This window comes from Chrysemys picta, chromosome 10, assembly GCF_011386835.1.
Source record: "Chrysemys picta bellii isolate R12L10 chromosome 10, ASM1138683v2, whole genome shotgun sequence".
NCBI classification, from domain to species: domain Eukaryota; kingdom Metazoa; phylum Chordata; order Testudines; family Emydidae; genus Chrysemys; species Chrysemys picta.
The window spans coordinates 25,132,816-25,146,241 of NC_088800.1; the positions used below are offsets into that span (position 1 = coordinate 25,132,816).

Genomic DNA, 13,426 nt, shown 5'->3' on the forward strand with positions numbered 1-13,426 from the left:
GAACTTAAAAATTAGATGGTACTAGTCCACAAAACCCAGTGATGATTCAGCCTGGGAATATTCTTAACAAAAAGAAAAAACAACAAGGAGTCCTTGTGGCATCTTAGAGACTAACAAATTTATTTGGGCATAAGCTTTCGTGGGATATAACCCACTTCATCAGATGCATGGAGTGGAAAATACAGTAAGCAGGTATAAATATACAGCACATGAAAAGATCGGAGTTGCCTTACCCAGTGGGGGGCTCAGTGCTAACGAGGCCAATTCAATTAGGGTGGATGTGGCCCATTCCCAACAGTTGACAACAAGGGGTAGCTCTCAACTATCCCTGTAGCTGCTCCCAACACTTCACACTGACTCCACAGATATTTTAGGCTTCAAAGTGACATAGTGACATTATTGGATTCTTATTATAGATATAATTCACATTTGCTTCTAAATTATCCTGATTTGGCATATGACATAATTAAGGAATTTTAATTAAATCATGATTTCTGTATCAGTAATTATATAGCTATCTTTCATCTATACAAATAGGTACTCTTCGTTAACATGCCTGAAGTAATGATTCAGAAATATGCACCATACTAATAATTTCACTCCCATATACACTTTACAAAGGAATATATATTTGTAATTCTAGTTACTGAAAGTTGTCCACAACACTGATAAAGTAGTAATGTGACAGAGGCCTATACCCTGTCTTTATTAAGGTGTACATATAGAATATCTTGGACAAAACTAATCGCTACAACAGAAGTCTGGCATATTTTGTAGAATATCTCTGCTTTTAATATCTTACCTCTCAAATCAAATGGTTGCTCTTCTTCCTCCACCAAAGTAGCATATTCTTCTGACGCAAACTCAAGATTACTATTTGTTCCTCCATTTTCAGAGGTCACAGTCTCTATATCAGACCCCTGAAGAATAGAAAGCTTTACATTAGTTACTGAAATAACAGCCTTTTTATCCTAAAGTACTTGAAACGGGTTACAGAGAAAAATAACCAACAATAATGAACAAAAATAACAGACCAAATTGAAAACTGGTAATCTCTAAAACTAAACAAAGTAGGGTAGTCAAGCGATTAAAAAAATTACTCACGATTAATTGCGCAATTAAAAAAATTAATTGCAATTAATCACACTGCTATACAATAATAGAATACCATTTATTTAAATATTTTTGGATGTTTTCTACATTTTCAAGTATATTGATTTCAATTACAACACAGAATAAAGTGTACAGTGCTCACTTTATATTTATTTTTGATTACAAATATTTGCACTGTAAAAAACCAAAAGAAATAGTATTTTTCAATTCACCTAATACAAGTATTGTAGTGCAATCTCTATCATGAAAGTTGAACTTACAAATGTAGAATTATGTACAAAAATAACTGCATTCAAAAATAAAACAATGTAAAATTTTAGAGCCTGCAAGTCCACTCAGACCTACTTCTTGTTCAGCCAAGTTTGTTTACATTTGCAGGAGATAATGCTGCCCACTTCTTGTTTACAATGTCACCTGAAAGTGAGACATGGCACTGTTATAGCCAGCGTCGCAAGATATTTATGTGGCAGATACACTAAAGACTAATATGTCCCTTCATGCTTCAACCACCATTCCAGGGGACATGTGTCCATGCTGATGATGGGTTCTGGTTGATAACAATCCAAAGCAGTGCAGACCAACGCATGTTCATTTTCATTATCTGAGTCAGATGCCACCAGAAGGTTGATTTTCTTTTTTGATGGTTAAGTTCTGTAGTTTCCGCATTGGAGCGTTGCTCTTTTAAGACTTCTGAGCATGTTCCACACCTCGTGCCTCTCAGTTTTTGGAAGGCACTTCAGATTATTAAACACTGGGTCGAGTGCTGTAGCTATCTTTAGAAATCTCACATTGGTACCTTGTTTGTGTTTTGTCAAATCTGCAGTGAAAGTGGTGTTAAAATGAACAACATGTGCGGGGTCATCATCCGAGACTGCTATAACATGAGATATATGGCAGAATGCAGGTAAAACAGAGCAGGGGACATACAATTCTCCCCCAAGGAGTTCAGTCACAAATTTAATTAACACATTATTTTTTTAACAAGCGTTATCAGCATGGAAGCATGTCCTCTGGAATGGTGGCCGAAGCATGAAGGGGCATACGAATGTTTAGCATATCTGGCACATGAATACCATGCTATGCTGGCTACAAAAGTGCCATGCAAATACCTGCTCTCACTTTCTGGTGACATTCTAAATAAGAGGCAGCTTTATCTCCTGCAAATGTAAACAACCCTGTTTGTCTTAGCGACTGGCTGAACAAGAAGTAGGACTGAGTGGACTTGTAGGCTCTGAAGTTTTACATTGTTTTGTTTTTGAGTGCAGTTATGTAACAACAACAAAATCTACATTTGTAAGTTGCACTTTCATGACAGAGATTGCACTGCAGTACTTGTAGGAGGTGAATTGAAAAATACTATTTTGTTCATTTTTACAGTGCAAATATCTAATCAAAAATAATATACATTTTGATTTCAATTACAACACAGATTACAATATATATGAAAAGCTAGAAAAACATCAAATATTTAATAAATTTCAATTGGTATTCTATTGTTAAATAGTGCAATTAAAACTGTGATTAACCGTGATTCATTTTTTTAATCGCGATTCATTTTTTTGAGTTAATCGCGTGAGTTAACTGTAATTAATCGACAGCCCTAAAACAAAGTGTTACGGTACAGAAGGTGGAAGAAAAAGAAATGTAAAAACACTAGATAAGGTACTAATTACAGAAAGGAAAAGATGTTAAAGGATGCGATTTAAAATGATTATGAATGAGAAAAGCAAAGGAAAAGAAATGTAGAAAGTGAAACCATGATACTTATAAACATCAATAAATTGACAATCAGGCTTGTCACCTAGCTCTTCAAACTCGGTAGCTGTACCCTTTAGTTGTTTGCAGTCAGTCAAAGTATCCAAATGTTTTATTTTGCTAAAAAAGGTAGTAGAATTTAGAGAGATTTAAATATATGGTCTTTATTAATGTAGATATCTTATTCTGGATCCCTTTTTCTCCCAACAAAACGAGGCTGAGGGGTGGGGTATGCTTAAACTTTAAAAGCCCGACATTTTAAGTCAAGCTAAACATAGTAACACAAAGACAAAGGAATATAATGAAAGCAACATAATTTTCAAAAACCAGAAGACACTAATAATTCAACAGGGTTTCAAAAGTATAACCTATTAGTACAGTATCATACAAGCTCTGATATGTTTCACAATGAACATTTCCGGGTGTACATCAAAATGTTTAAAATAATATTTTTACCCTAAAAGAATGATCAGTTTCTTATCTGGAAATATTCCCTGTGAGATTCATCAATGCAAACTAATGGGTATCTTCATGCCATCCCTGTCAATCAGATACTGCCAATCAGGTTGAAAATTGTCCCTTGCACCCACATACTTTTACTCTTCTCCAGCAGAGAACATACCTACTTGTAAAAGGAAAACAGAGAAATAGGGAAAGTAGCATCCAAGCAATGGGTATGTATAAACCAGGATAAACAGAAGGTGACCAAATTCTTTCATGTGGGTGAGTGGATGGATGGATGGACAGTTATTACTGCCACCTATAGTTAAAGATGTCCCACATTCCCATTATAAGACCCTATTTTACAGTTGTTCATAGAAACCATTGACAAATTTTAACCATTTGGGCTTTTTCTCCATGTTGAGCATCTGCCTCAGGATGTGTTTTGTTTTTTTCCTTTTTTAGGGGAAGAGGCTTTATGTTGGCTTTTTTTTTTTTTTTTTTTTTAATTTCAGTAAAAATGGTTCAGCCATTCCTAAGAACAAATTTAAATTATTTTCTCTCACATTCAAAAACTCTTGCAACTGTTTCACTGAGAAGCTCTTGCATCTCCATGCTTTGGAGCAGGGATTTGAAATTTGGCAGGGAGTCACTGTGGTGTAGGGATGTATCTTTTGCTGTTTCTGTGAAAATCCACCACAATTTGGCCAAATTATAAACCTCTAAAAATTCATGGATTCTACATGCTCAGTAGAGATTTGTTAGTTTGGCAGCTAAGTTATCCCAAGAAGATTCTGTCTCCAATGGGCATGCTCCAACCCTGGCTGCAGGAGGGGAGCAGGACTTTTCCTGCAATTGATTCCCACTGCTACAGAGCCAGTTACAGGAGCAGAAAGCGGAGAGATTATCTCTCCTGTGCTCTCAGTGCTCCAGCTGTTCATGCCCAGATACCAAGCAAGAAGAAACTGGTGCACCTGAGTACAGAAGTATGGGGTGGGGGGAGAAACGTGTCTTGAGTCCTGTGGAAAAAATATTATACAAATATGTAGTTAAAGACTGCATCATAATCTATATGCACAAGGGGCTAAATTAAGAATGTACAGGCAACCATAATACTAGCATGTCCTAACTTTTGAGGGCATCACTTGCAACTTTAACACTGTTTTAACGTAGAGTTTTTTAATTTAATTTCCTGTTTTTTAAAACACAAATTGAAAAAAAGTCCATGTGGAACCATACTGACCTCTGAGGTCCACCAGCAGGGTTGAGATCTTTAAATCCACAGCATAGCCTTCTATCACTTGAACTAACAGAACAACAGGTAGCAATAGAAGGCTGCAGACTATGTGGACTTGCCACTAGAGGAGGATGGAGACACTCTGCCATTGTGTTTCCTTTGCTGTCTGCAAATAGCTATGAATGTTGAGACTCAGGACCTGGGTTAGATTCCAGGTTCTTTAGAGGAGTGCTTTCCAGTGTGTTACAGACCTTTTTGCCCCATCCTCTCATGCCTTTCCCTGTCCCCCTTTCTGCCTCTATCCCCAGTTCCTCCTCCTTCCCTCTGGTCCCTGCCCATCCTGTAGGCTCTGCCTTTGTTCTGTCCCCATCCATGGCTCCTGCCCTACCCCCACACACACACACTGCTCCTGCCCCTTTGCCCTATCATTGTTCCTACCACCATCTTCTGCTCCCCCTGCTCTTGCCCTTGTCCCCTTGCATCTACTCCTTTTCTTCCATTCCCCCTTTTACATTCAAATCAGGCTGCTTCCTCCTTGTCTTCCATGTTGCCTGAGCCCCACCAGAAGCAACACTGAAAGCACAGGAGAGAGAGTTCCCCTGCTCTCAGTTTCAGTGCCTGGTGCCCCTGGCAACTCGGAGGAGAAAGGGGAAAATCCAGCCCAGCGCAAGGGATGGCCCAAACACAATCCAACTGGTATGTAGGAGCTATAAGGCAATGAAGCATTCTTGATGCTCATTGAAATCTTCAGAGAATTTAGCTGCCAGCTTCTAACAAATCTCTATGTACTTGTGCAAACTGATTTTTTTCCTTGGCAAATTTGAGTGACTTTCCACACAGACACCAAGGTCAGGGCCGGATTAAATCTCCTGTGGCCCAGGGCTATTAGATTTTGTGGGGCCCCTGTATACAAGTCTTTTTCCTAATTTAAAACAAAATGATCACAATTATGGCATCAAGGCTATTAATGCTATACTAAACTTGTCTTTTAATTAACATAAAGCCGTTCTGTGGTTACATTTCAGTTTTAAAACATGTAGAATATAGTTCAGTTAATTCAAAATAGCCTACTTCTTACCTTGGAACACCTGTAATATTAGTTTCTTTCTGAGAGGGAGTATGGGTGCAGGAGGGGGCTCCAGGCTGGGGCAGAGTGTTGGAGTGCAGGAGAGGGGTGCAGGCTCTGGAGGGAGGGAGTTTGGTGCAGGAGGGGATTCTGACTTGGGGTAGGGGTGTAGGAGGGGGTGGAGGGTCTGGGAGGAAATTTGGGTGCAGGAGGGGATTCTGACCTGGGGCAGGGAGTTGGGGTGCAGGAGGAGGTGCGAAGTGCAGGCTCAGGTTGGGAGGTGCTGTGCCGCTGGACTTTTAGCGGCCCGGAGATCGCGATCGACTGGCAGAGGCTCCAGGATTGTCCAGTCGATCGTGATCGACGGGTTGGTGACAGCTGAATTGTATATCATTATGGATTTATTTTTGCAGGGCCCCCCTTAGCCCAAGGTCCTGGGCTGCAGCCCCTAAAGCCCCTGCGTTAATCTGTCCCTGACCACGGTGACATAACATGTATAACACACGAGGTCAACAATACTGGACTGCAGAATAGCTTTTAAAACCTGTCTAAATTGGATTTCTCTCTTTAATCCAGGAAAACACAGATGCCTTAGCTGCAAGTATCTGACTACTTTACAGCTAAATGGAGACTAAAGATGTACAAAGCCAGGCAACTGCCTGGGACAGAACTCTCAATATGGTTGGCAGTCTTGCTTGATTAATCAAACTGTCTGGATAGTGAATCTTCATAATGTAACATTCCTCAAAAAACAAACAAAAAATACTGAGGAAATTCATGTAAGATTGTTAGAAAATAGAGCCTAAGTGAAAACGCTAAGTCATCCTGGATCAAGACCAACTCTCATTTTGTAAACAGACAGAGTTGGCTATTTTTGCAGCAACAGGTGTGAGATTACAGCAACAGTAATACTTCAATATCATTCCCCCTCTACTCCCTCCTCCAGGAGTTAAGCAAACAGGTTTGTTTTTGTTTTTAAAGAGTGCTTATGTTAATCACGAGCTTTAAGAACATTAGAGATCTCAAAAAACATTCACATTAAATACTTTTTGAATAAAGAATAAATCTGTACAATCCTGTAATAAGGTTATTACCAATTTTGAAACCTTTTTAAAACTAAGTCACCTGTTTTTGTAGTTTAGCAACTGTTTTGTGTGGGGGGGTTCTGTTGACTAAAAAAAAAAATCACTAGTTTTAATGTCAAAGGTTTCACAGAAATATGCCATTCAAAATAATTTATTAAAACCTGAATGAACATTTAGGAAAAATATATAACAGACCTCTAAGTAGCCCTGTGACTTAAGTGAGCAGATAATATAAAGAGATGAGACAACACTAAGCATTTTCTGATACAGTAGTTACAGTCCTCTTGGAAGGAATCAACTCCTATGTTCTCTGGATTTGGTCTGGTGACAGGCCTGCCAATTCTTCTGAGTATGGAGTCCCTAGTCACATAGACATGTCTCTTCCTGGTGCTGGTATGAATCTGTCTTACGTTCTTTCTTGCAGTCCCCTCTACATTAGCCTTATTTCTTCCCTAGGCTCTTGTCCCTGGCTATCTCTACCATCTCTTCCTCTCTTCTGCAGGGACTGGCTTCCCTTCTTTTTTTCCTGACGACACTATCTTCCGCCTGTTTCTCCTCCTCATTCCCCAGTGTAGCAAACCTGTTATCCAACTTATTTTCACCACCACTAGCTGGTGTCTTCCTCTGCTTTGTCCTCATGGTGGCATTCTTCCATGGATAACTCTGTTCTTCCAGCTGTCCACTCTCCAAGTTCTTTTGTTTGGCAGATGCCTGCAAATCTTGAGCTGTCTGTGCTATCCTCTTTTCTCCTCTCCTGCATTCTATCTTCAAATCCCCATATGAATTCCATCATTGTCTCCAGCTGCATGTCTAATCCTTGGATCTTCTCTGCCATGCGCTCTATTAGGTAACATTTCAAACATAAGTAGCTTCCATCAGATGCTCCCTCAATAACGAAGTATATCCCATAGCTTCTGCATCCAACCATCTTCTTTGTCTCTTCTCCTCCTCAGGTCACTTCTAGTGTTGCCACAGTAGCCACTGTTGTCTTCACTTCCTAGATCCTATTCCTAGAAAAAAAAGAAAGGGAAGGGAGGGAATCTCCCACAGAATCTCTACTGTTAGCCACCTACCAACTGACAATTAAGTGTCATTCTCTAGCTTGATCTTCTACTGAGCCTATAAAACTGGTTTGACTAGCAGCAAACAAGACCTCCCAAGCACAGAAGAACAAAATCCTATGGCAGGATTTAAAGTGACACTCTAAAGAGAGGCAGTTGTTTTTCAGAGAACAGACGGACATATAGGATCCTGCTGAGGGTTTCTGAAGAAGTTAGGACTGCCTAGGTTACCATCAGGGGATGGTAAGTCTTTAAGTAAAAGACATGCATGTAACTGTTTGTTGTTTTAAAATCCTTTTTCTCTAAAAGCTTTGTTCTTACTGCTAAATAAACAATACTTTCGATTTAAGAAAGCTTTTTTTGTCACTATATACCACCAGTCACAGACTTCCAAAGGGAAGAACAACAGTGGCCCGCATTGTCAGACCTGCAGGATAAGAACAAGTTACTGAAGCCCAGATCCTGGTCAAAAAATGGGAGAACTGTAAAATTCCATCCCAAGATAGGTAAAGGCTCTGACACCTGAGGGGGTGCACTCAGAAAGACCAGAAAGGGGACAGGAATGCAGCTAGCCCTGTAACAGAGCCCAACAGACTAATTTGCTCTACATTGACAAGTCTGAGCCTCTTTCCAAGTATCTGTCCAACCATACACCTGCACGTATCAGCTGGGTGGCATGCCCACTTCCCCAGATCAAAGTTACTTCATTAGTCTCCATGTCCCTCTTACCTCTCTCTGACCCACATTCCATGATGATTTCCTTATGCATTAATCAGATTATTTCTATATACAGCACTTTAAATATTATCTCTATTGACTTTGAGAAGGTGCACCAGGACTTGAGCAGATACTGCTGTTTATGCTTTCCTTGCTGAAATACTGGGACAGTTAGCTCCAATGTATGATCTACCCTACACACAGTTACACGGGGAGTTTTCTCGATGACCACAGCCACTGTGCCTACATTCTGTCTCTGAATCCCACACCCATGCATGCTGTGCAGGGGGCCACCATATAGATTCCACTACAGGGCATTACTTTGCCTATCCCCTTATGTATGGGCACAGGACTCAGGAAATCCACAATCCCACCCTAATCTGGCAGCCTGGCTGCTGACAGTACAGAGAGCCTGCATTACGGGCTGCTGCTAGCTCCTGGAAAATCCAGGGGGAAAAGAAAAACCATCCAACCCCTGATCTCTGTGTGCTCCACAGCTTTGGTCCATCCCCAAGTCCCCTGGGAAGGAACCTACTGACCGATCCACAGTAAGCGATTTCAGCCACTGGGGAAGTCCCTACCTCTCCCCCACACGGTTGGGGATGGGAAGGGAAGAGCTCCATCCGGCTACCAACCACTATAATCCGCTAGGACTCACCCGCAGCCAAGGAGAGATCTTCACTAGGGGAAACACCTGCACTTGCTGCCATTCTACTTTGCTTCTGCCTGGGGCAAGCATGATTCATGTCACCCTTGCACAAAAGCTCTGTTTCCTGCTATGAGAGGCTTAAGCTTATGCTGCATCCTTCTGTTCAACCAGATATAGAGCCCCTTCCCTATCTAAATATTATTTAACCTGTTCTTTCTCTACTTTGGCTTGCATTCCTTCCCAGTTGTTCATATTTCTTGTTCAGTATCTGGTCACCACAAACCATCTTAGTGAAGACTGAAGCAAAATAGGCACTGAACACCTTGGCTTTCTTGATGTCATCAGTTATTAGCTCTCCTTCCCCACAAGTAGAGGACCTACACTTTCCTTCGTCTTTCTCTTGCTACTAAGGTATTTAAAGAACCTCCCTCTTATTGCCTTTTATGTCCCTTGCTAGGAGTAACTCATTTGGGGCCTTAGCATTTCTGATTTTGTTCCTACATGCTCGTGCTATTCTTTTGTACTCCTCGTTAGCAATCTGTCCATATTTCCACTTTTTGTAAGATTCCTTTTTGCTTTTCAGGTCATTAAAAGAGCTCCTGATGGAGACATATTTACATCTTATTATTCTTCCTACAGTTTGCAGTTGTGCTTTAATACTGTCTCCTTGAAAAACTGCCAGCACTCCTTTTCCCCTTAGATTTTCTTCCCATGGGACCTTTGTTAAAAGTCTGCTTTTTTGAAATCCGTTGTCCTTATTCTGCTGCTCTCATTCCCTCCTTACCTTGGAATGATGAAATCTATCGTAGTTCATGATCACTTTCACCCAAATTGCCTTCCACCTTCAAATTCGCTACCAATTCATCCTGGTTGGCTAGAATCAAGTCTAAAACAGCCTGACCTCCACTTTCTGGAACACTGAGTTGTTCCCTGTACATTCCAGGAACTTATTGGAAATTATGTATTTTGCCATATTACTTTTCCAACAGATGTCTGAGTAGTTGAAGTTCCCCATTACTACCAGTTTTGGGGATATTTCTGTTTTTTCTAGAAACACATCATCCACCTCCTCTTCCTGATTTGGTGGTCTATAGTAGATACATCCATATCTTACTTAATTTTTAAATTTTAAAAATTATTAATTTTTGGTGGTGCATTTTGGTACTGAGTATAAGAAATCTGAACTTAGGTATTCTAGATCATTCTATTACTTTTTTTTTTATGTCCAATACTCATAAGTTCAATTGGTGAATGCCTATTAGTCTGCTAAGAAGAGAGTCCACCACTGTACTCAGCCCTCTGCTTCCAACTGGGTATACCAGGGTCATATGGAATGCTATGTGGTGGGGCTGCTTTTCCTAGATAAGTCTTCCCTGAGTCATCTCCTCTTCATCTATTCCATTTTATTCTACTGTACTAATCCTCTTATTCTGCTTTCTCACAGAATAGCCAACCCTATAATTCAGGGATCAGCAAACCCTGGCTCCCAGGCCATCAGGATAAGCTGCTGGTGGGCCGAGATGGTTGGTTTACCTTGAGCGTCCACAGGCACAGAGGTAAACCTAAGTAAACAAAGTGTCCCGGTGCGTCAGCTGCTTACCCGGCCGGGACAGCAACTGGTGGGGAAATTTTTTGGGGGGGAGAAGCTGAACCTCTCCTTGCTCCCTCTGTTGGGGGGAGGGGCTGTGTCCCACCTCTCCCTCTCTATACCCATTCATAAGCCGACCCCCTTCTCTGGTGCTTCCCTTTTTTACTAAAAAAATTCAGCTTATGAACGAGTATATACAGTAATTTTAAACCACAGAGAAAATACGGTTTAATTTCTGAACATCACAGAACAATGACAACATTGGAGCTCTTTCTTAGCAGAATTTGGAACAACTCATTGTATTCGTTTATGCTCAATTCATCTTTGGAAGGTTACCATAGCAACCATACAAGCTAGGGATCTGATTCATTTTTAAAGGAAAGCTTAAATTCTGCAGAAGTTGATGCTATTAACTTGTGAAATATTCTTATTCACTGTGGGCAAGTAGATTTTTCAAACCCTGCAGATGAAGACAGAAGTAGCCAAGGAATTACCATTGAGAACCAGAACCCTGGGTCTGCTTTTTTGACATGAACTTTTTGTCCCATAAAGTTATTGCTTCTTTGAACCCCATATCAGAACACATAGTATTTACCTATAACAGCCTTTTTCCCCTCAAATTTCCCACCATTGCTATTGTGATGACAACAGTTGTACCTGGGGGCTGTAACAGATGACTCACATGCTCTGTGGACTGGGCACAGATGGGGATGCATAACACACACTGACTAATGGGTTATGCTACCACTGATTCAGCTCGTCTAATAGTAGCAATACAGGAAGTGTTGGTGCAGAAAGAGTGTCAGAGGCCGCTACAGTTTTTTCCATCATGTCATCTAGATATGTTCTGAAGAGGGTTAGACAATGCAATGGTTAAAACCAGCAGTAGGTACCAGAACCCTGTCTACATGAGCACGCTGATAAACCTCCAGTGGAGCTGAATCAACTCTTACCCAGTATATCTGGAATGCCAAATACAGAGGACTAATTAGCAACTCCCCATAAAGAGGAGCATCTGACTAAACCCTTGTAAATAGTAACATAAAAGATACTGGTTGACTCAAAGGCCCTTTACCACCACCTTGTTCTCCACTGGATTTTTGGCCTCTTGCCATGGTTTTGCACAGAATGAGGAAAGGAACCCAAGGCTGGAGGTGTGGTCAAAAGCCATTGTTGATGAGGCAAGGTTCAGGCTGCTTGGTGGTAGTAATATAGACCTTGGAGGAACCACTGCACTGTCCACTTCCCACATTAGGTTTAGGGAGAGGAGTAGAAATATGCTGGCAATGGTAAACAAAAGTGCAGATGACATACAACGTCAATGTTTTGGGGGGAAATGCACCAAAGAGAAAATGTGACCAAAACGCTACGAATTTCTTAAAGGGACATCAACTTGAAATCTAATCAGCTTTTTGTTTAGTTGTGTTATTTTTTTGTTGTTGCTGTCATTGTTTTAAAAGTTAAAGGCTGTATCAGATGCTGTACCAACCCCTCTGCCAAATTCTATAGCTTTGCAATCATATTTTCCAATTTAAAAAAAAATGTTTCTTTCTCCTCTACATCTGTGTGAAATATCCACACAAATGGGAAATTCACTAAATACAGAAGGGAAAAGGTGCAATGGACTATATAGAATAATGTAAACTGGAAAACAAATGTGACTTAAGTTAACCATGTTTGTTAATATTAATTGAGACTAAGTACCTCATGATTTATGACAGTCCAGCCACCAGATGAATCACTGTCACTGGAATTTTCAGACATTTTCAAAGTAGCTGCAAGTGAAAGTAAATCATGTTAGCATGCAACATATATCGTTATTGTAATTTTTTTCTAAAAATAACAATTAAAAATTTATCCAGGTTAGAAAAGCACAGATCACACAGTTATACTACTTATATAATACTTTACAATTTACAGAATTGGAATAAACTGGAATAAAAAGAGCAGGTCTGTTTTGAAGAAAAAGGTATACTTTTGTATTTCAGTATTTAAAACTATAGTCTTGTAAAGTTAAGTAAATAGAGAGTATATGGACTTTCTATATCAAGACCATGGGCAGTGTTTTCGGCCCTCATGGCTACACACCCCTTTTATCCATCTAAAATGCTCAAAATGTGATGAAAAAACAAAGTGCAATTACATAATATATCCCAAGAATATTTGCTAAAAATAGACAAACAATTAAAGATTAAAGGTAATGCTGAGTGCTTAAGACACCAAGCAACTATAATGAAATCTAATTAAAACCATTACTTGTCATAGCAACTATGCTCCTCTGAGATGACTGCTCATTTGAATCCCCAGTGTTTGAAGTCCAGCATGCTCCAAGGAAACAAACTTGGAATCTTTTAGAACAGTGGTTCTCAAATTAGGGCCGCCGCTTGTTCAGGGAAAGCCCCTGGCAGGCCGGGCCGGTTTGTTTACCTGCCGCGTCCGCAGGTTCGGCCGATCGCAGCTCCCAGTGGCCGCGGTTCGCCACTCCAGGCCAATGGGGGCTGTGGGAAGCGGCGGCCAGTACGTCCCTCGGCCCGCGCCGCTTCCCGCAGCCCCCATTGGCCTGGAGTGGCGAACCGCGACCACTGGGAGCTGCGATCGGCCGAACCTGCGGACGCGGCAGGTAAACAAACCGGCCCGGCCTGCCAGGGGCTTTCCCTGAACAAGCGGCGGCCCTAATTTGAAAACCACTGTTTTAGAAAGTAAGGTCTATTGGA

General features: G+C 40.7%; 2 protein-coding genes across 50 annotated transcripts in view; both read right to left on the reverse strand.

Moving 5' to 3' along the window:
- LOC101936627 (cell cycle progression protein 1) overlaps positions 1 to 13,426 on the reverse strand; it is a 99,722-nt gene that overhangs the window by 21,477 nt on the left and 64,819 nt on the right. For 27 of the 49 annotated variants that reach the window (XM_042853899.2, XM_065558181.1, XM_042853895.2 and 24 more), the window contains 2 exons: positions 12,417 to 12,487; positions 803 to 920 (listed from right to left, as the gene is read on the reverse strand). In XM_042853899.2, the coding sequence (XP_042709833.2) occupies positions 803 to 920; positions 12,417 to 12,487 (189 nt within the window). Of the gene's footprint in view, positions 1 to 802; positions 921 to 3,324; positions 3,494 to 12,416; positions 12,488 to 13,426 lie in introns of all 49 variants that reach the window. The other 22 variants (XM_065558224.1, XM_065558217.1, XM_065558227.1 and 19 more) reach the window with 2 other exon arrangements.
- DNAAF4 (dynein axonemal assembly factor 4) overlaps positions 3,796 to 13,426 on the reverse strand; it is a 52,424-nt gene continuing 42,793 nt past the window's right edge. Inside the window, exons 11-12 of the mRNA XM_065558232.1 lie at positions 12,417 to 12,487; positions 3,796 to 7,707 (exon numbers count right to left, since the gene is read on the reverse strand). The gene's annotated coding sequence lies outside the window, so the exon portion shown is untranslated. The remainder of the gene's footprint in view (positions 7,708 to 12,416; positions 12,488 to 13,426) is intronic.